This window comes from Metarhizium album (assembly GCF_000804445.1).
Source record: "Metarhizium album ARSEF 1941 chromosome Unknown scaffold_16, whole genome shotgun sequence".
In the NCBI taxonomy this organism is placed as follows: Eukaryota; Fungi; Ascomycota; class Sordariomycetes; order Hypocreales; family Clavicipitaceae; genus Metarhizium; species Metarhizium album.
The window spans coordinates 206,336-227,441 of record NW_024467590.1 but is presented as its reverse complement, the minus strand read 5'-3'; the positions used below and the strand labels follow the sequence as shown (position 1 = coordinate 227,441).

At 56.1% G+C, this 21,106-nt stretch overlaps 7 protein-coding genes across 7 annotated transcripts; 5 read left to right on the top strand and 2 right to left on the bottom strand.

Annotated features, from left to right (window-relative positions):
- Positions 1–414: 414 nt before the first annotated feature.
- On the top strand, positions 415–2,934 carry MAM_05858 (Rossmann-like alpha/beta/alpha sandwich fold protein; the record flags this gene model as incomplete). Its single annotated transcript, XM_040824656.1, has 1 exon — positions 415–2,934. The coding sequence occupies one exon, from the start codon at positions 415–417 to the stop codon at positions 2,932–2,934; it is 2,520 nt and encodes an 839-aa protein (XP_040677338.1).
- Positions 2,935–3,878: 944 nt separating this feature from the next.
- MAM_05857 (uncharacterized protein) lies at positions 3,879–4,696 on the top strand (the record flags this gene model as incomplete). The annotated part of the gene is made up of 2 exons (XM_040824655.1): positions 3,879–4,215; positions 4,347–4,696. The coding sequence occupies 2 exons, from the start codon at positions 3,879–3,881 to the stop codon at positions 4,694–4,696; spliced, it is 687 nt and encodes a 228-aa protein (XP_040677337.1).
- A 309-nt stretch (positions 4,697–5,005) lies between these two features.
- On the top strand, positions 5,006–7,673 carry MAM_05856 (DNA-binding protein SMUBP-2; the record flags this gene model as incomplete). The annotated part of the gene is made up of 6 exons (XM_040824654.1): positions 5,006–5,601; positions 5,661–5,892; positions 5,974–7,026; positions 7,121–7,280; positions 7,369–7,429; positions 7,586–7,673. 6 exons carry the CDS (start codon positions 5,006–5,008, stop codon positions 7,671–7,673), a joined length of 2,190 nt encoding a protein of 729 aa, XP_040677336.1.
- Positions 7,674–11,874: 4,201 nt separating this feature from the next.
- On the top strand, positions 11,875–14,026 carry MAM_05855 (uncharacterized protein; the record flags this gene model as incomplete). The annotated part of the gene is made up of 2 exons (XM_040824653.1): positions 11,875–12,429; positions 12,491–14,026. 2 exons carry the CDS (start codon positions 11,875–11,877, stop codon positions 14,024–14,026), a joined length of 2,091 nt encoding a protein of 696 aa, XP_040677335.1.
- A 683-nt stretch (positions 14,027–14,709) lies between these two features.
- MAM_05854 (Mitochondrial intermediate peptidase) lies at positions 14,710–17,157 on the bottom strand (the record flags this gene model as incomplete). The annotated part of the gene is made up of 1 exon (XM_040824652.1): positions 14,710–17,157. One exon carries the CDS (start codon positions 17,155–17,157, stop codon positions 14,710–14,712), a length of 2,448 nt encoding a protein of 815 aa, XP_040677334.1.
- A 1,013-nt stretch (positions 17,158–18,170) lies between these two features.
- Positions 18,171–19,067, top strand: MAM_05853 (Apolipoprotein O; the record flags this gene model as incomplete). Its single annotated transcript, XM_040824651.1, has 2 exons — positions 18,171–18,197; positions 18,258–19,067. The coding sequence occupies 2 exons, from the start codon at positions 18,171–18,173 to the stop codon at positions 19,065–19,067; spliced, it is 837 nt and encodes a 278-aa protein (XP_040677333.1).
- Positions 19,068–19,477: 410 nt separating this feature from the next.
- Positions 19,478–20,797, bottom strand: MAM_05852 (tRNA-dihydrouridine synthase; the record flags this gene model as incomplete). Its single annotated transcript, XM_040824650.1, has 2 exons — positions 19,478–20,577; positions 20,656–20,797. 2 exons carry the CDS (start codon positions 20,795–20,797, stop codon positions 19,478–19,480), a joined length of 1,242 nt encoding a protein of 413 aa, XP_040677332.1.
- Positions 20,798–21,106: the final 309 nt, after the last annotated feature.

Here is a 21,106-nt window from a genome sequence, read left to right as displayed (position 1 = left end):
TCCTTGGTCCTTGATCCTGAGTCCTGACCCGTGGGCTCGTCGTCGCCGTCGAATACGCTGCGCAAAGTGCACTGTGAGAGCCCGGCGCGCATCTCCCATGCAATACGTGACGCAATGTCCATGTTCTCGTGCTTCTTGGTTGATTCTTGGTCTCCCAGAACGTTGACAACGCCCTCCTTCCTCACCTTTCACGAGGCTGCAGCCAGCCAAGCCAGTCCACTTTGGACTCCGTCCACGTGGGGATCCACCCGCGACCTCGAGGACAACGAGCGATGGCATCTGCAGCCATGCGAAAACGCACCGCACAATGCAACATGCAGCTTGCGACATGCAAAGGGGAAAAAAAAAACCATGCGCCGCGCATCGATAACTCACACGCCTCGGCTGCCAACATCCTGACTCAGGCCCGAGGCCATGTCCGGCGACAAGCTCCATGTAATTGCCCTGATATCAGGCGGCAAAGACAGCTTCTACAGCCTCCTCCACTGCATCCATCACGGGCACCGCATCGTCGCATTGGCGAATCTTTTCCCCTCCAGCGCCGCCGACGGCTCGACCGCGGTTCGCGCCATCGAGCCAGGCTGCCATGGCGACTCGCCGTCAGGGAGGACGGGGCACCATGAGCATGCCCCCTGTGTCCCGGAAAAGGACTTGAACAGTTTCATGTACCAGACCGTCGGGCACGACATCATCCCGTTGTACGCCTCTGCCACGCGTCTCCCGCTCTACCGGCAGGCCATTCTCGGCACTTCCCTTTGCCGTGGACGAGACTACGACTACGCGTCGGTCCACGGGCAAGGACCCGTCGCCGCCGGTGACGAGACCGAGTCCATGCTACCGCTGCTGCGGGCTGTCATGGCCCGTCACCCGGACGCGAATGCGCTTTGTTCCGGCGCCATCCTGTCGACATACCAACGGACCAGAGTCGAGTCGGTGGCGCTCCGGCTCGGACTCGCGCCGTTGTCCTATCTCTGGAAGTACCCCCTCTTGCCGTCCGTACCGGGAGCGCCAGCCGACGAGGCTCAGTTGTTGAGGGACATGGCCGCTGCCGGGGTCGAGGCCAGGATCATCAAGGTTGCGAGCGCCGGTCTGGACGAGCATCACCTGTGGGAGAGAGTCACGAGCGAAACCGGCGTGAGGCGGGTCAAGGCTGCTCTGAGGAAGTTTGGCGCCGCCGAGGGCGCATCGCTCGGCGAGGGCGGCGAGTTCGAGACCATCGTGGTGGACGGGCCCGCCATTTTGTTCAAGAAACGCATCGCCGTCCCCGTCGGTGGCAGAAGCGTTGTTTCCGAAGGTGGAGGCTCCGCCTGGTTGATGCTTCGCGGAGCAAAACTCGAGGATAAACCCGTGCAGGAGCCGGAGCCGCAGCTTTCGGTTCGTGTGCCCGGATTGCTCGGGCCGCTGTTCCAGTCAGTCGCCGATTCTTTGGACCAGCCAGCTCCCGCTCCCGCTCGGCAAGCCGCCGGCTTTACTTCTTCAAAACTCGTCCCAAAGTCCAATGTCCATCTCAGGGCCGACTCGGACACCTCGCACTGGGTTGTCGCTGCAGATCCGTCGGCCGGCGGCGGATCATGCATTCACGCCGAGACCATCAACGTGGTCGACAAGATCAAGCTGCTCCTGTCGACAAACGGACTAGAACCATGCCAAATTACGAGTGTAATCATTCTCCTTCGTAGCATGGCAGATTTCGCAAGCGTCAACACCGAGTATGGAAAGCTATTCACGAGGCCAAACCCGCCGTCGAGAATCACAGTATCCTGCGGAGACCTTCTGCCGCCAGGCAGAAACATCGTCAGTTACATGACAGCACCCGTTGCAAACGCCAGAGTCGCGAGAACTGGGCTTCACGTTCAATCCAGGTCCTACTGGGCACCCGCCAATATTGGGCCATACAGCCAAGCTATTGAGACTGCTGTCTCCGTAGATGGTGAGCCCACAGGCTTGAGATCGGTGCTCATCTCGGGACAAATACCGCTTCTGCCCGCGTCAATGGCTCTGCCACCCGCATCAAAGACATCGGTACAGGAACAGATTGTGCTTTCTCTCCAGCATTTATGGAGAATCGGTGCCGAAATGAAGGTTCAATGCTGGAGCAGCGCCACGGCGTACTTTGCCCGTCAACACGGCGACAGTGCCGCGCAGAAGAGCACCATGATGCTTGCTGGACGGGCTTGGAAGCTCGCGCACGGCTCTCCAGATGATGATGACGACGGTGGCGGTGGTGGTGATGATGATGATGGCGGGCCTGATCTATGGGATTTGAAATACAACAAACAGTTTCGGGCACTGGGGCCCACGGAGACAGAAACGTCTTGTCCATCTATTCCAGACTGGTCGGCGTACACGTTGAGGCAGCAGAACGAGCCCGGCTCATGCATTCCGCCAGTGTTTGCAGCCGAGGTGGAGAGTCTGCCGAGAGGATCCCTCGTCGAGTGGCATGCTCACAACGGCCTCAAAAATATCGAGGCCGGTTCTGTTGAGCTGATTCACTTTACGACTGCGGGTACCGATGGCACCGGTGGCTGGCAAAGCTGGCATATGACTGTCAAGGCTGGCGAAAACCATGTCGTGTTTACCGCGATGGCCTACCCGGGCGCCAGTCACGACGGAGCCGTCGAGTTTGACGTGCTGCAACGCGAGCTTGGCCCGAGGTATCAGGAATCGATGCACAGGCTACAGCCCAACATGAGTAGCCCGGCAAACCTGTTGCCCTACCTTGGCTACGTCGATTTGAACAGGACGGAGGGTTTGTGGAGGCACAAAGGCGGTGCTGGCATCGACATGGCATTTGCAGTCGTGCCCTGCCATTCAATTTGGGGCCCTACCGGCCAGCGCCTCACAGCGGTGGCATTCTACAAGGCAATTCTGACGGCGTCGGACGTGCGCGGAATGGAGCAAGACATGGTTGGGGTTGGGGTGAAGGAGTATTGAGTGCTTCGGTAGACGAGACACCAAAATGGGTGGATGAAGCCAAATGTGGATGGAACAGACAGGGATAAATACAATAAAGCCTATGCATCTACACATGGCATTTCGAGAAGCAGAGAAAAGAGGCAAGACATGCATGCCAGTTCCAGACAAGAGGCAAAAGTCATGCCCCAAGTTGACTGCGCGGTGGCAAGTTGCGGGTCAGCACATGTTGAAATGACGTTGAATATCAATCATGTCAGCCGCGATGCGGCCCCCACCGAGGGCGGACTAGCTCCGTAGCAGCGAGCGTTTGCAGACGACGACTTGCCAAACTTGTTCCTACCGGAGAAACAGCACTTGAGCACGGCCCCAATCTCTCAGACATCAGACATCAGACACCAGACATCAGACACCAGACATCAGACACCAGACATCAGACATCAGACACAATCTATCAGACACCAGACATCAGACACCAGACATCAGACACCAGACACCAGACATCAGACACCAGACATCAGACGCACGCGAATCGGCCCTCGGAGCACGCCATGCCTGCAAGAGCCGGCCTTGCCATCCTGCATCTACCGAAAACCTCTCGCCAATCACAGAAGCAGCCAACCGGCATTGGTACGCTTCCCACGCTTCCCAGGCAGACTTGCAATGGGCGATAGTCCAAGCCCGCAGAGGGCAGACGTAGGCCCTGCCAGCCCACCAGCTCGCTCGCGAAGCGTCTCGTTCCGGCGGCAGTCGACGACTGAGCGCATCAATGAGATTCTCGAGGTGGGTAGGGTGAACTTGCCGAGAAGTCGTTCTTCGTCTCCTTCTTTTTTCTTTTTTTTAAATAACCCTCTTGCTTCATACTTTGCGTCGTCCTGGTATCCGGACGGCCGTCGCCGAGAGTCGTGGCCGTTGGTTGACAGACCGGAAACACGCGATAGGGTGGCCGCGATCGAGCAGATACCATGAGTACGGACCCAGCACAACTCGGCCGACAGCTATCATGGCAGGCTATAGCTACCGAGGACGAGCCCGCGCCCGCGCCCGACGAAACGACGGGCATTGTGTCCCGGGGATCTGGGCAGAGCTACCAGGCGCTCCATACGGCTGGCACGACCCGCCCCAGACCATCTATATACTCCAGACCGTCACGGCCCGTCCCCTCAGACCGTCCCGAGGATGATGCTCCGAACGGGAGTGCCGAGAGGGAATCCAGGTCGTGGCTGAGAGGGAAGCTGGCGGCCTTGCAGTCTGTTGAGCTGGAGAACAAAGGAAGTGTTGCACGGGACCATCTCGCGCTAGGTATGCCGTCTCCCCCTTCCCTGCCCGGGTTTCTGAAGTCCCATCAACCGTACAACACAACCGTACATACAATGCGGGCAGGCTCGTTCATGTCTAACCTTGTGGGCGCTTGCTCGCTTGCTCGCTTGCAGAACGGACATTCCTCTCCTGGTTACGCACGTCCCTGGCGTTCGCATCCATTGGCGTGGCCGTGACGCAACTCTTCCGGCTCAACACGACGATATCCGGCGGCAATGGAAACTCCGACAACGCCACTCTTCGACGCCTGGGCAAGCCGCTGGGCTCGACGTTTCTTGGCATCAGTATCCTTACGCTGCTGCTGGGAGCTAGGAGGTACTTCCACGGACAGGATTGGGTCATCAAGGGGAAGTTTCCGGCCAGTCGCGGCACCATTATATTGATTGCGTCGGTTTCGCTGGCCATCATGCTGGTTTCGCTGGTGGTTGTCATTGTCATTCATCCGCCAGACGAGGATCTGTAAGACTGCACGTGGCCTGGACGCAGGCGCGGCCAGCTAGCTGTTTGATGATGGGACAGGATTCGGTGCGCGTTGGTTTGCATTTACGCCGGGCAGGAATTGGCCGCGAGGCACATGCTGATGTCTGATACTCGTTTGTATATTATTCCACACAAGGAGTTGCCGTTTGCCTTGACTGAAACAACCAGTCTTGGCTGCATAAAACCGTGCGTGAGTGGTGAGGCGTGGGGGTCCATGTCCCCCACGCAATTGACGACACGACGGCACATGAGCTTCCGGCTTCATGGTGGGGTCCCAAACCGTGAAGCTTCAATGCCCGCCCTCATCGTCGTCCTCGTCGTCCTCCGTCACCACCAACCCCGGGGCCGAATAGGCTGCGTACGTACGAGCACCCTTGGTGTCCGGCCTCACCGTCGGGTGCATAGAGCGGCCAGCATGCCGTCCCATGGCGCAATCGACGTCCCGTCCTTTGCGACCACCCAGCTCGCCCTCCTCGACAGAGAGCTCAAGAGCGAAGTCGACGAGACCACCCAGCTCATCTCAAACCACAGCCCTACTGGTCTGCAGCGCGCAGGGCTAGCCGTCACCAACCTGGTCGTTTCTTCTCAGCGAACCGGCCTGGGAGGCAAGACCGTCCTCGAGCTGGGTCCCGACAGCGCCACGTCCCCGACGGGAGAGCTGCCCGAACACGGCATCCGGACAGGCGACATAGTCCTCGTGGCCGAACAGCCCGCCGGTAGCGCCAAGAAAAGAGAGGCGAGGGAGTTGGAAAAGAAGGGCTCGAGGGGCGTTGTGACCAGGGTGCAGAGAGGGCTCGTCAATGTGTCTTTGGACGATGGCAGAGACGAGGTCTCGTTTCCGGGGCGGGTGTGGCTAGTCAAGCTGGCCGACGAGGTGACGTATAGACGGTGAGTCCGTGCCTGGACGGCGTCGGATATTTATGCTCCCCATTGACACGCGGCGGCAGGATGTACCGGACCATGGAGAAGCTGCAAAGCATGGTCGAGGCCGAGTACTCGAGCTTCATCAGAGTCCTGTTTGGCCTCTCCAGCCCGTCGCCTCTTCCGCAGGACTTGTTGACGGCCTCGCGGGCCGGCGGTGTCGAATGGATCGATCCTACACTGAACGATTCGCAAAAAGATGCGATTCGGTTTGCGCTGGCCTCAAGAGAGATTGCTTTGATACATGGGCCACCTGGGGTAAAAGAGATAAAAAAACGCCCCTCGCCATCCCACCGCGCGATGTGCCGTCTTGGACGAGGCAATGCTAACTTGTCCCAGACCGGGAAGACACATACCCTCATAGAGCTCATCCTGCAAATGGTCAAACGCAAGCAGAGAATCCTGGTGTGCGGCCCGTCCAACGTTTCCGTCGACAACATCGTGGAGCGCCTTTCCCCGCATCGAGTTCCCATTGTTCGACTGGGCCACCCCGCGCGTCTGCTCCCCTCTGTCCTCCGCCACTCTTTGGACGTCCTTACGAATACGTCGGAAGCAGGGGCCATAGTCAGAGATGTCAGAGCGGAAATGGACTCGAAACAAGCATCCATCAAAAAGACGAAGAGCGGCAAGGAACGACGGGAAATCTACTCTGATCTCAAGGAACTACGAAAAGAGTACCGCGAGCGGGAGCGCAAATGCGTGGGCAATCTCATCGGTGGTAGCAAGGTTGTTTTGGCCACCCTACACGGCGCCGGGGGCTTCCAACTTCGCAACGAGGAATTTGACGTCGTCATTATCGATGAGGCCAGCCAGGCGCTAGAGGCACAATGCTGGGTGCCTCTGCTGTCTGCCAGGAAGGCTGTTTGTGCGGGTGACCATTTACAATTACCCCCGACGATAAAGTCACTCGGTTCAAAGGCAACCCCAAAGGTCAAGGGTGAAGAAGTCCCGGTCATCAAGGGCATGACTCTTGAGAGGACGCTTTTTGACAGATTACTGGCGCTTCACGGGCCTAGTATCAAGAGGATGCTTACAACGCAGTATCGAATGCATCAGGAGATTATGCGGTTTCCGTCAGAGGAGCTATACGAGTCGAAGCTTGTTGCGGCAGACGCCGTCAAGGCCAGGCTACTGAAGGATCTAGAATACCCAGTCGACGACAACGAAGACACACGTGCGCCTCTCATCTTTATCGACACCCAAGGGGGTGATTTTCCAGAGAAGAACGAAGAAGATGATGGAGACAATCCCAGAAAAGGCAAGGGAAGCCTACATGGCGAAAGTAAGAGCAACGAGATGGAAGCAGCTTTGGTAATGCAGCATGCGGGGCAGTTGGTAGATGCAGGCGTTCGTCCGGAGGACATTGCTGTTGTAACCCCGTACAACGCCCAGGTAAGGTCCTGTTTCAGCTAGCTGGTGTTATTATTATTCATCTTTTCCCCCTTTTACTTTGGAAGAAAAAAGACGCTGACTCCTATGAGCCCAGCTGGGTGTGCTGGCCCCGTTGAAAGAAAAGTTCCCCGGTATAGAACTAGGAAGTGTGGATGGGTTCCAAGGCCGCGAGAAGGAAGCCGTCATTGTCAGTCTTGTCCGGAGCAATTCCGACGGTGAAGTAGGGTTTCTTGGCGAAAAAAGAAGACTGAATGGTGAGTCTTATCCCCCTCCCTTCTCTTGCCAGCCCCCCTTGCAATCATAGTCGTCGTAATATGCGCCAAACAACTAAACGCCTTGCAGTGGCCATGACTCGACCCAGACGATCGCTCACTATAGTTGGGGACTCGGACACCGTGAAGAGGTAAGAAGCCCGACGTCCACACCCATGTGGTCTCCGTCATTCGCCTCCAGACGATGGTCTGCGTTGGGGAGGAAGCAGAAGCAACGCTTTATTAGGCTCCAGCGTCGACAAGGTACTTTATGCGAGAAGCGGACCAGGGTGACTAACAAGTGGCAGGGGCAGCAACTTTCTTAAGAAATGGATAGAATACCTCGAAGACAACGCCGATCTTCGTTATCCTGACGTATCGTCCCTTGGCAAGTAGTAATGGCGGGCGCGAGGCCCTTGGGCGTAGCAGGGGGGCGGTTTGCCTTGAACTGCCGTCGGAATGAGGCAGGACTATATATCCCAATGCGGAAAGCCAAAAGGCTACTCCGTACGGAGTATGACGGCAGGTTGGAAGACAAGCGACGCAATCAATTTGCCGGTCGACCATTTGATCGGATCGGATACTGGCAAATGGACACTCGATTCTGGAAAATCGGCAAGGGGGGGTTCGCGGTGTGAGGCGGCGGGAGGGGATCCCTGGCTTGGTTTCAGGTCGCGCTGGCTGTGGGACGGGACGTGCGGCGGTGCGGGAATCGTGCCATGATGGGCGGGGGGGGGGGGGGGGGGGAGCAATGCCAACGCGGGCCACGCAAGCGTGTCGATGATTTCATGTACAGGCGCAATAACTTATGGGAAAGTAGGAAATGGAATTTTGGACCCGGTACGGAGTAATGCGGAGGGGGTCGTCGGGTCGACATGACTTACTCAGCACCCACCTCCCGCGTACGTACTCCGTACAACACAACCAACCCCCGTAAGCAGAGCCACGAGGGAAGTTGGTCAGGGTTACGGAGTACGGAGTACTGTGACGCACACAAGATCTATGTTGACGGCAATCCTCTCTGTTTCCAGGTGTGATCCGTACTTGTTAACTAACACATGGGTCAATTAACAGGAGAGTAGTGGCCTTTCGGGACACAACGACAGCCTGCCTTGATAGACATTGGGCTTTATCACGTAACTAGGCACTTTCACGCCCCTATGCGGTCTCTGTACGGAGTGAGGAAATATCCAGTTGTCTCTTACTGGCTTTCGTCCCCTTGCCATGTACTCCCTGGCTTGACTTTCAGGGTCTGAAATGTACTACGTATGTGCTTGGCTCAAGTACCAAGGGCCCTCGGTAGTCAGGGATGAGGCAAGTCCTGTCCTCGCAGCCGAGGAAAACCAGTCACCTACAGACGGGCAAAGAGCATGAATCATTCAACTGCCACGGCAGAGGACTTGAAATTTCGCTTTGGACATGAGCGACGGCCCTAGGTCCGCAATTGCAGGGACTGTACGAAGTTGCCATCTCATGCACTTGGTTGCAATCTGGGCCGGCATCACGCTTTCCCCGTCAAGTTTGGTTTTCCCATGTAATCCCAAGCCATGTCCAGTACAACAGAATGCTTGATACAGATGAAAGGCGGGCTGGCTTCCTCTTGGAGCGACGGGCTTGCGGATGGTTCAACAAGGACCTACGGACCCATCAGTTCGGCCATTGAGTTGCCACACATACGTACGTTACCGCGCTGAACTCGCAGAGCCCATTCGACTTTGAACATGCTAACTTACAACTCATCTACATGGCGCCAGCAAGTGACTAGGCACGCACCTCCTACGGCCCTGGCCCTGGACGTGGCGCCAAAACAAATCCACTCGAGGCGCAGCCTGCAAGACAGGAAACAATCTCTGACCACAGGTGCCATTATCTAGTGCAATGGCGCTGACGGGTAATCAATCAATGCACGTGCATGGACCCGCATGTCGGTGTCCGCGATGCTGGTGGCCACAACACGTACGGAGGAGGGAGGAGCGAGTTATGTGGCCGCGGCGGGAGATTTTGCGCCACCGCCGCCCACGGTTCGTCTGTAAAACCCAGAGTTCCTCCTTTTGGTCGGTGCGGTCATGTCATGACATGCTTTTTTGGAACAAGATGCACATGCTTTTGCGGCACCCCTTGTGCTTGTGCCAGGCTTCACGATGTACCATTACCGAGTAAGTACGTTTTGCACGTACGTCCTCGGCTCGACCAAGACCCCTGGAGACTGGAGGCGGAGAGTGCAAGGATGATGCCCGCCCGAGGGGAATTTGGAACATTCGGGACGTAGTGGGCTCCTTTGTGCCATCAAGACACATGCATGGTGCTATGCTACTGCATGTAGCACTCCGTATAGGTGCGTGTGAGATTGTGTCAAGTTTCAGTTAATGGCCCTTGGCCTCGGCGGAAGCATCGAGTGAGGCGTGTGCGATGCGATGGGAGCATCTGCGGTGTCGTGCAACTTCTTGTGCGCGTGTCGACCTTGTTCTTCTCCAGCCACCTGGCACACCGCGGTCTGCGACATTGCGGGATAAATACGGCCATGACGAATGTTTTGGGTAGAGCCTCTCGCCTGCCTGCACCGAGGAGCACGCGCCTGGAATGCACATCCAAGGGGTGCCATCGCCGCGGGACTGGACTGCGCGTCAGACGCAGTGGACTGGACTGTTTGAGGAAGACACACATGTGCCGATTTGCTTCGTGACGTGTGACCAAAGACCTACGGCTACTGGCTGCGGCAGGCCAAGGACTGACGCTGGTGTCGGAATGGAGGGAGAGAAACAGGAAGAGCAAGAGAAAGGGAGACAGAAACAGGGACGACTCTGCACATGCGGAGCCCCGAGGGGAAGGAGCGAGGGAGGGGCTAGCTTTAGCTCGCCAGTTCAACTTCACCTTTCGAGTTGTGCAAGATGCATTTAACGTTCATTTATTTGGCATTTCGTGCCTGGCCGCGTGCAAACGGGGCCGCCATTTCCCTGTCTTTCATCGCCCTCTCGTCTGCAGCCACGACGACGACAGCTTCCAAACTCGTCCATCGTCCGTCTCACCATCAGCATCGAGTCTCGACAGCATTGACGCACGCCAGCCGAGCCCGGCGGCCCCCCTTCCTCCGCTTGGCTGCTCCTGCTCGCTCCCCTTGGCACCTTGCTCCGACCAACCGCCGTCGACAAGCTCCCACGCTCCCATCATCCCCTGTCATCCCAAGACGTGAGAAGCGACCAGGAACCGACGCGCTTGCATTGACCCTCGACCCTCCAATACCCCTTCGTGTGCCCCCCTCGTTCGCTCTCGGCCCATGGTTGCAACCCGCTCGACACGGTTGACGTGACGAGCTATCACGGTTCCATATCTCGGCGCGCCAGTCAATAACTAATTACCACCTTGGTATTTATTTACTAGTCGAGACACTACACACTCCAGTTGTCCTCCGTGTTTTGCCTCTTTTGCCGCCTTTGACCGTCGTCGGCTCGTCCTCGACCCGTCCGTCCGTCCTTGGCTGTCTGGCACGCGCGTCACACTATGCATCAATCACCTTCCAGCCCGACACCTCCTTGGCCCGGCGTCGATTCCATTCACTCGACGAGTCCATGTCGTACGTATGTATTCGTATTAAATGGGCTTAGTCCCCAGATGCGCCTCCTGCAGGCCCACGGGCTTCATGCTTTCTGGTATGGCGCCGGCCCAGCCTGGCGTGTCAACTGGCCCTGGATTGCTTCTCAACATGCCTGTCGTGCCTGGAGACGTGGCGGTCATGTTTCACCTTTTTCCCTTCTTCAACTGGTCTTGTCCAATTGCAATTGCGGCCATCGTTTCTAATTCATCCGGTGAAATAGCAGAGCCCCATTGGCATATCTATCAGGTGCATAAGTGGCCGAGTTGCCTTCTGCACCCCTTGTCCTCTGCTTTTCCTTTCTTTTCTCGCCTCGAAGCTGTAGCCGCCTGTCGTCGATACTCCCGCCTCCTGTTGGTTTCGTTCTGTCTTGGGAGCGTCTGGTTTCGACTTGGGCACCCCAAGAACACGGCCACGACAAACATAACAACAACGACAACGCCGCCGCCGCCGCCGACGACAACGACAAGAAGAACCGGGGTTGCAGCAAAGAGCCAACAGCTCACTCAAGGTGCATCGCCAGACGTCCTGCTGTGTCGTGTCATTCATACCTGGTATTCCATCATGACGCCACGACTCCCTGTTTGCTTGGTGTAGATTCTTCCCTTCTATTTCACAGGCATCCATCGATTTTCCGGCTGGCCTTTTTTGAACGCTTTGTTCTCGAACGCTTTGGTTTTGAGGCACTTGTCGCTTGCTCTCTTTCGTCCCCCCGTCTTGTCCTGTCCTGTCTTGTCTACTCGTGGTGCGCGCTCCACTCGTCAAGGCCCTTGGTATCATTTGTATCATGTTGCATGGTGAGGTAGGAGCTTCCCATTGCTTGTCGGCCGAACATTGAATTACCTCCTCGGTGTTCGTTTTCTCTCGTCAAGAGAATCACCCTCACGTGCTGGACTTCTGTGTTTCATCTACCCCCTGTTCCTGACAGGCAGGAAGGAGACAGGAATTTATCCCTCCAGTCCCTCGCTTTACCTCCAGTCCCTTTGTTCACCGTCGTGTTCACACACCATGCCGTGGAAACCTGCTACTGGCGGCAACTGTCAGAGTCCTCAAGCTCTGCCCAAGTCTATCCGAGGCCAGATTTCTGCACCAATTCCTATACCCGATGCTACGGATGAGGAGTTTCCCATACGAGACCAGACAGCCGTGATAGCTAGCAATGCCGACGAGGCCTCAAGTGACTCCCGTTCGGTACTCCAAGCGCCCAGCAGCAGTGACCAGAGTCAAACAAGGTCTCATTCAAGGGCTGTTTCCGCTGGAAATATAGAACACTCGACTAGACGTCAGCATCGGCTCGACAACCCATCATCAGCTTCTGTACAGGCGTCCGCCCTGCGCAAGTCTTCAGCCAGCCAACACGCCCGATTTGCGCGCATGTCGGACCAAGAAGAAGGCAGAAGGAGCGAGGCCAGCAAGTCTCAGCGAAGGAAGTCGACTGTTAGGTCGGCATTAAGCAAACTATTCGGTCGGAAGAAGAAGACGGAATTCCACGAAAAGCCCGGCTTCTCTTACGGGAAGACGTCAGATGCTTCCGCTCTGTTACCGGACAGGCCGCCCAGAAGTGTACGTTCATTTCCTGTCAAATTTGTTGCCTCTTCGGAAGAAGCTAATATGGAAGCATCAGGATCCAACATGGGACCGATCAAGCCCAAGGAGCGTCGAACCAAAACGGTCCCTCTCTGTGCCCATTACCGAATACGACCGCGCTCTCCGTTCTCACTCGATTGGCCCCGAGGATGTCATGGCCATCACGAGTGTTCGCAACTCCATCAATGCAGAATCAAGAATGTCGGACAAGAATTTGGCCGTCCTTGAGCCTCCGGCGCACCTGGCTAGTCCTCGATGGGCTGGGAGCTCGAGGCCTACAGGACTGTCTCCGCGACCGGCCAGTTCCCAAGACCAAGGGACCCGAATGGCTGGCCTCGTTGATGATCCCAACGAGATTGGACGTGCAATTTCAAGCGAGGCGCATGGCCTGAAACGCCGCTCGAGGAGTCTGTCAGTTATGCCCAGCCTTGAACTTGCCCCCCAAAGTGCAGTCCGACGTCGTAGTGCCGAGATTCGGTACTGGAGGGAGAGCTATACCTCGCCATTGATGTCGCCAACGTCCATGACGGCAGACGAGGAAACCCTGCAGCTGCTTTCGGGTCAAGCTGAAGAGTTCAACTATCCGGCCGAGCAACGCGCCGTAACACCCGAGCAAACCATCTTGATGGAAGCAGTCGAGACAAGGGTACAGACGTCAACTCCTACTAAAACGGCCGAGTATGCTGGAGCTGCTGAGCATCTCTGTCTAGACAGCAGGGTCAGTAGTCTCGAGACGCGCATGAGCCGGCTAGAGGGCATTGTTCTCCAACTCGCACAAAGCATCCCGGCACTACGTCACCCATCCGCCGCGCAGTTACATTCGCCAGGGGGCCGGCAACTGGCGCAACTTCAGACTCCCGACCATGGCATATGCTCGATGCGAACACAGCCGGGCGAATTTTCCCTTGCTGACGAGCGGCGGCAGAGCACGAGCCGACCATCCACTCGAAACTCTGATGCGTCCAAAATGACGTTTGGGGATATTAGTGACTTGACTCCCCGCGCAACAATTTTGTCCCCAGCCGATGGAGAAGCTCGGTCAAACTTTCTGGCTGCACCACGAGGACCAGACGCAACACCGAGGGGTCGTCGTGGATCCGTCAATTTTGAGCACTATGCAAACCTGATGAATCTTTTTGAAACGGAGCGTTCAGCACGAGAGACACTGGGAGCCCAGCTCAAAAGCTTGGCACGTCAGGTCCAGGTCATGAGCAAAAACATGCTGTACACCAACGCGGATCAAAGTGACTTGCCGTCACTAGACAGGTCTGTTGGTGAGGTGTCGGTTTTTGATCATGACGGCGAGGATGATGAGCGGCGGCTTTTCACAGGCCCTAGACTTGGATACCCTAGCCCAGGCATGAAAGACGCCGAAACAACGGCTGAAGATGGATCGGAAGAAGAGTTTACAGATTCCTTTGTCACCCCTGTCGAGACTGTCAAGAGCAGTTTTGACATGTACGGCAACGAGAATGGTCCAACCTTGGCGAATGGGAGGAAGCTGTCTCTTTCACATTTGACCATGAGACAGCCGTTGACAACAATGCAGCAGGTCAATACCAAGGCCATATAAGTTCGATTTGTTGACGGCGATCTTCTTGCCCGCTTGCCTGTTTCATTTCCAACAGCCAAGGATGACGAGGGCGAAGGATAAAGACGGTTGTTAAGACTTAATATACCCTTGTAAGATATTATGGCAAGATGGTAATGAGAATATGAACGATTTCAAAACTCGACGTTTGGTCAAGCTGAATGAGACTCGTGACCGAATAATTTTACCATTGCGAATAGCTAAACGGGACACGACCATCTCCATTTATCATCCGTTACAGCGTATAGGTCAGAACCACAGTGTTGACTGCCAGCTACAAACCGGAGTGAGAAACAATGGCTACCTTCGGAATGCCTCAATGTAGCTGGGCTTCTAAATCATGTTCAATTGCCCACACGTAATGAGTCTTCGTTGCAAATTCCTCAGGCGGTGACAAAACTGTCGTAGTAACTACGACGTCTGCGTCTTCTCCCAAAGACTTGCTTCCCTGCACTAGGCGACTTGAACTTGAATCCAGATCCTCGACTGCTTCGCTGAGGAATGGGCCTACAAATGCGAAAAGCTCTTGCCTTTCAGCTATTTGGGACCTGGACGTGTCTATCATTGAGAGTCTCCTCGCCACACTGTCAGATTTGAAAGCCACAGTCCAAAGGGGCACACATAGGGTCTGTGCTTTGACCCCTCCAGGAACCGATGCATTTTCATCAGGAGATGGAATCACGCACTGTGACACGCACGCCCTGGACGGGATTGGCATTCCTGTAAGAACTGTGACGGTGATCCTCAATGCCCCAGCTACCCACCAAAGCCATCGACTCCTCATCGCCAGCGGCCAGTCTCTCGTCCTTCAACGTGTCTGACAAACATCTCCAGGGATCTCGACCGCCGCCCCATTTCAATAAATTCTGCTTCAGACGCTCGCCGTTGTCCCTGCTTATGGCGGCTTGGTTATCGCCGCCTTTGAAAACCATCCGCCACACACGCTCTGCGAGAACCCGGTCAAAGAGGTAGCTGTAATACGTGCTTCCGTACGAGTGCAAGTGGCCAAAGAAGCCTTGCCAGCTCGTCTCAGGGGGGTCTTTGGGTCCGTGGGCGAAGTTGTGTTGGATTTGGTGGAAGATGCGCGTCGAGTCAAACGCGAGATCAGTCACTTGGGGCGAGTGGTAGGCTTGGTCGAGTATTGCAAGAATGATTTGGTGCTCCGTGTCGATGCCTTCGAAACGTTTTGACAGGGTAATGCGTTCTTGGACAAGGTCGTAAGGGAGGGGGCGGTCCGTCTTCCAGTGGCGGGCGAAGAGAGAGAGGACTGTAGGATCGGCTGCGAAGTGCTCCATGAGTGTGGATGGGAGTTCGGCGAAGTCGGTGGCGCACCGGGTGCCCGAGACGTTTTGGAAGGATGTTCGCGCAAGGATGGAGTGGATGGCGTGGCCCATTTCGTGGAACAGTGTTTCTACAGAGTAGAATGATAGGAAGGCGGGCTCACGGGCCGAATCGCTCTTGGGGAAATCGCAGACGAGGGCAATGGTGGGTAGTTGTTTGAGTTTGCCATCACGCTGGGATGTTTCCATGCCGTCGTTGGCGGCCGACTCGGGGGAGTCAAAGATGGGTGTCGCCGATACCATGTCCTCTGTTGCTTCGTTGAGTTCGTCGGCGAGAATCTCGCGAGAACATCTGACTGTGAAGTGCGCTGGGTTAGGGGACTTTTGAGGACGATAGAACAAATCGCAATATAAAACGGCGAGCTGTTCCCCATCGTCTGACACGACGTCTAGTCGCTTGACGTCTGGATGCCAAACTTCTCCGGGCAGGGCCTCGCGCGGGACGAAGCGCACTCCATAGAGTCGGTCAAAGAGCCGCGACAGGCCTTGCATGACGGTGCCCACAGAGAAGAAGGCTGTTAGTTGGTCTTCGTGACGGACGCGGGTGCGCATTTCAGCCCGTACTTTCTCCATGTAGAAGTCCCTGTCCCAGGCCTGCAAGTCCACTTCAGGCATGGCAAGACGTTCCCGCTTCTTTTCCGTCAGCTCAAGAAGTTCCTGCTGAACAGTGGGGGCGTTGTGGTTGCGCAAAGCGAGGAGAAACTTCATAACGGAGGCCGGCGACTTGGCCATCATTCTGTCCTTGAGGGCCATGTGGCCATGGCTTTCGAACCCTGCGAGCTCTGCCAATTCCGCGCGAAGCTTCAGCATCAATTCCAAGTGCTCAATGGTGCTACGAGATGCCGTCCGTTGCGCCAGGTAAATCTCCTTGCGAGTTTCTTCGTCGTACACGCTCTGTAGAGCAGCGGCGGATTCAGTACCCGTCGTCGCAATGGATATCTGAGACCGAATCTTGAGGGTGGCAGCCAGACCGGGATATAATCCGTAAAACCTATGAGATGGCAGCATGACTTCCTTGATCTCCGGCTCCATGCCCTGTACAAAGGCGCAGCCGATGTCGCTAATGCGAGACGAAAGCTCGACGAAGCGATCCCTCGCCTTTTTGGGCAGGTTGACGGCCGACTTCATAAAGTCCAACTTGAGCAGTTCGGCAACGGTTTTCTCTTCATCTGACCAGACAGAAGTGACTTCGGGACGCGAAAGCGCCTTGGCCAATTGATCACTCAGACCCGTCATAGTATTTAATTGGTTCATGTATTGATACACCATGGACCAGGCGCCCGCCGCCGCCTGTTGAAAGCGGACATCAGGATGTGTCATGCGTACAAAGTCCGACATGTCGAGCACTCGACAAAGCAAGTCACTCAACCTATCTAGGTCTTTGACCACGCCCCGATAGTCCTCCGTGGTTGAGGCACTGAGAACTCTCTGCACAAGACGCGTAGCCTTCTCGAGGTTCTTTTGGGCAAAGACAAAGAATCCATCGGGGCTCGTAAGGTATCGATTTTTGAAAAGTCCCTGGCTCTTCTTGAGACTGAAACTCGGGAACGACAGGCCGCCGGACGGGGCATCGAAAAGATGGCGAAGAACGGCGTCTTCGTGGCGAGAACTGACGTTGTGGTGGGCAGGATTTGAGGGACGCGTAGCCTCTGCGGCAGCTGCCGTCTCCCATCGCCGCTGTTGAAGTATTGAAGTGGCCGCCGTCCTCGGCAAGGTCACGCGGTGAACGCAGCTGGCGCAGATCCATAGACGATGGCCACCGGGGCTGAGCATGTTGGACCAGGAGTGACTTGACTTGGTCCGGGGGAGGAGGGAGCGTCGTTAGCAAACTCGAGTCGAAGGCATGGGAGACGATATCGACACAGACAGAGCTAGTATGTACAGAAAAAGCTTTGGAAGGGGGGGAATAAAGACGAACGGGCATGCGATTGGACTGGAATAAAATACACAAGAGAAAGGTGAAAGGAGAAAAGAAAGAGAAAGCAGAGAGGGGAAAGGGGAAGGGCAAAGGAAAAGCAATCGACAGGCGAATCGACGGCACCGGTGTCCCGGGAAAGTTGGATGGAGTTTTGTGGCAATGACGGCCCCGTCGGTTGCCAACTTGTCGCTCTCTGCAGAGAGGGTTTGGTGCACATTGCGCATGTGGGGGGAGGGTGGGCCGCCTGTAGGCCGTCGACTGTAGGGGGGCATTCAGGTGCGTCGGCGCCCACTTTTTCCTCGCTCAGGTGCTGCTGCGGGAGCTGCTGCGCCGCTGGCTGTGCCGTCCGAGGCGACCGACGACTTATGCACGGCATGCTTGCACAATTGGCGACTCTGCACATCCGCCGCGATCGCTCCCAGCAACGACGTTTTGGGAAATCCATGTGCGCGACATAATCCACCACCAACAAGCCGCTGACCATTCACCGGCGATATCCTCGCCAAGCATGTGGTTAGTATCGTGTAGAATCAGCCTAGTACGTACGCATCATAGAGTACGTGAGGCATGGCCGGCCATTTATCCAGCGCCGACCGAGGCATAAATAATAGATACCAATTGATCATTCTCGACCCAAACCATCTGCTGGAACCTGGAACCCTTATGCGCGACGCAAGCATCTTCATTGCGGGCTCTCCAAGAATGGATGAGGCCCGACTGGGACCGCAAGTGACGTCTTTCAATCACGTGCCAGATCTCGGAGGAACCAGGAAACTGCTCCACCGACAAGCGTGCATCTGGACAAAAGCAGAGCCGGATCTGACGACAACCTCGAACACCGCCTGACGGTTCGCCAATTGAACAGACAATGGCTGCAAGAGTGCTGCTGCAACGGGTGAGACCGCTCCCTCATCCCCTCGGTCATCGGCGCCGACTGCTAACGACTCTTTCCCAGCGCTCCCTGGGGCCATTGGCCGCAATCGCCCTCGGCGGATTGGCTTTCGCCCCTGCGACTGCCCTCGCCGAAGGACCCGTGGACAAGGTCAGTAGAGCATCGACGGACCACGCACACGCTGGGGGAGCACCCGGAGGCCTAATTGGGGAGCAGAAGAAACCCATCTACGATGGCTTCGACGACCCGTCCGCAAACGACGCACCCAGCCCGGCCGCGAGCCCCGTCTCGGCTCTCCAATTCTCACAGCCTCCCGCCACCCAGGAAGAGCCCAAGAAGGAGAAGCGGCCGCGAGGCCCCTCGCCGACGGACCGTCTTGCGACCCAAGTGGGCAAAGTCCGCATGGCCCTGCACCGCGTCGCCGTCCGCGCCGAGAACAAAGTCAACGAGACCATGGACTCTGCGTTCAGCCTCGAACAGTCCTTCACCAACACCATTGCCTCCCTCGCGCCCTCCCGCGAGTCTGGCGAGAAGCTCATGCCCGGCACCATCTATGTGCTGGTTGCGGCCATGGCCGGCAGCATCGTGACGCGCAACCGCAACCTCCTGCTGAGGAGCACCATACCCCTCGCCTTGGGTGTCGGCGCCGGATGGACAGTGCTGCCTGTGACGATGAGAAACATCTCGGATCTGTCGTGGAGGTACGAGCAGCGGTTCCCGGCCGTTGCGGAGGCGCATGTCAACATTCGCGAGGGTATCAAGAAGAGCGTTAGCTTTGCGAAAGCACATGGTCGTGTTGGCGTACAGTACGTGGACGACAAGGTCACGGGCGCCAGGGAAGCGGTGGAGGCTTGGGTGAAGCAGGGAAAATAGACGTGGGTAAATAAAAGCTGCATGAGCGGGGACGGCTGGTCGATTGTACAATCAAATAGAGAAGAGGTGACTCGAGCACAGGATGGATTTTTCTTCCTTTCTAAGAATCCACACACCAATACTCTCATTGATCATCACTAATTACATCTACGACGTGGGGAGTTTTACGTTTTGTGACCTGTACCTCTATATGATAGCTATATCGTATGCCATTTGGTGAATAAAAAGAAAAAAGGAAGAAAAAAAAAGAAAGAAATACTCCCGATATAGCTCGTGTCTTTTAAAAAACAATGACGCTTTTCCGTACGTAAACCAGACCGCTCCTTTGGATTCAAAGCAATCTCCAAATCTCCCGTAATGCTGTACCGCATACCGCGGGGTGATTAGCTCGTGCTCTCATTTAAGCAGTATCAAACTGCGGTTGCGACGGGCGCCGGCTCGGGCGCAGCCTTGGAACCGACATTCCGCTCAGATAATGTTCGGCGATGCTGGCTCTGCGACCTCGCCTCAGCCATTTGCCCACCCGCAGCCAACGCACTGGCATTTTTCCTGGCATTTTTCGTCCCCTTTTCTTTTGGCTTGTTCTGTCCCCGCTGCACATCGCAATCCTGCGCCTTCTCAAGGAGATGCTCAAGGCCTAAAGCGTTGCAAACTTCTGTGTAGGACCTGGACTGCTGGACAGTCTTGTAGGGCTTTGCCTTTCCGGGAATCATTTGCGCCAGGAGATATTTAGTATTGCTGAATCGATTGCTGACATCCATGGCATACTTGATGTACTGCTCCACAACGGGCTCCCAAGCCAGCAGGCCACCATCGGCGTCGCTTTGGAAGCAGCTGGGATTCTTTTCGGCGGCAACAGCAATCATGGCCCCATCGGCGCCATACTCCTCTGCCAGCTTCAATCCCTGATCGCGATTTTCAACATCGCCGTTCATGACGCATGCGATGCCCGCTTCGTGACATATGTCTGCGACCATACGTAGCTGGTCGCGAATAGCGCGCTCCCTGGGCCTCATCGGGGTAGTGCGGCAGTGGACTGTTAGGCCAGTGATGCCGGTGGCGACGAGTCGTCTGACGAGGGCCTCCGTCTCGGCGGGTGTCTCCAAGATACGGATCTTGACGCTGATGCCGATGCCGAATTGGGGGGTGATATTTTTGACCAAGGCCTCGAGGATGGCAACTAGTCTATCTGGCGTCCGCAAAAGGGCTGCGCCCATGCCGCCGCTGGTGCTGAAGGGCTTGGGGCACCCTGCGTTGACATCGATGCCTGCGACGTCGGCGGCGACGAGGCGGGCCGCTTCGACGGCGCGATCGGGGTCGGCAGTGCCAATTTGGAAGATGAGCTTGTTCGCTTCCTTTTCCGGGAAAACCCTGTATATTATGCTCTCTTTGGCATCTGGTGGTGGCTCCTTGTGGCCCTGGGACGACATTCGAGTCCATTCGATCGTCCTGCTCTCCTGGTTGAACCGGCGAGTTGTTCCAATCATGGCACGGTCGATGGTTTCCGGACCTGAAGAAAATACAGGTCAGCTTTTTCCTTCTCTCTCGCCTCGCGTGGAGTGAGTTTGACAACGGCAATCATGCTTACCCCAAACGAGATCCGCTCCATAGTGAAGAGCCAGCAGCCTCGATGGTAGTTCGCCTGAGCGCACCATGGGCGCCAGGACAATCTTTCCCCGATAATTGACTCCCCGACGGGGAATAGGGACTGTCTTCACCTCAGAAGCCATTAGCCTTGTTAGCAACATGGAGATCATGCCATACAGGGCCGGATCTACATGTCTTGTCTGGCCTGGCGGCAGCGGACAGAAGTTGGACTGTCGCAGCGCGAAACGGAGCAAAATGAACGTGCCCTTTGGTTACTAAACACAGGTATCCTATCGATAAGCTTCCTTCTTCGAGTTGTGGGGTCAAATAGACGGCTGCGGTGGGGCCAATTCGCGAGACGTTTTGGTTTTTCCCGGTACCTGCACGCGCGGGCGGCAGAGCTATCACAAGAAAGGTCAAGATGATGATGGGAAAAAAAAAAATTAAATTGG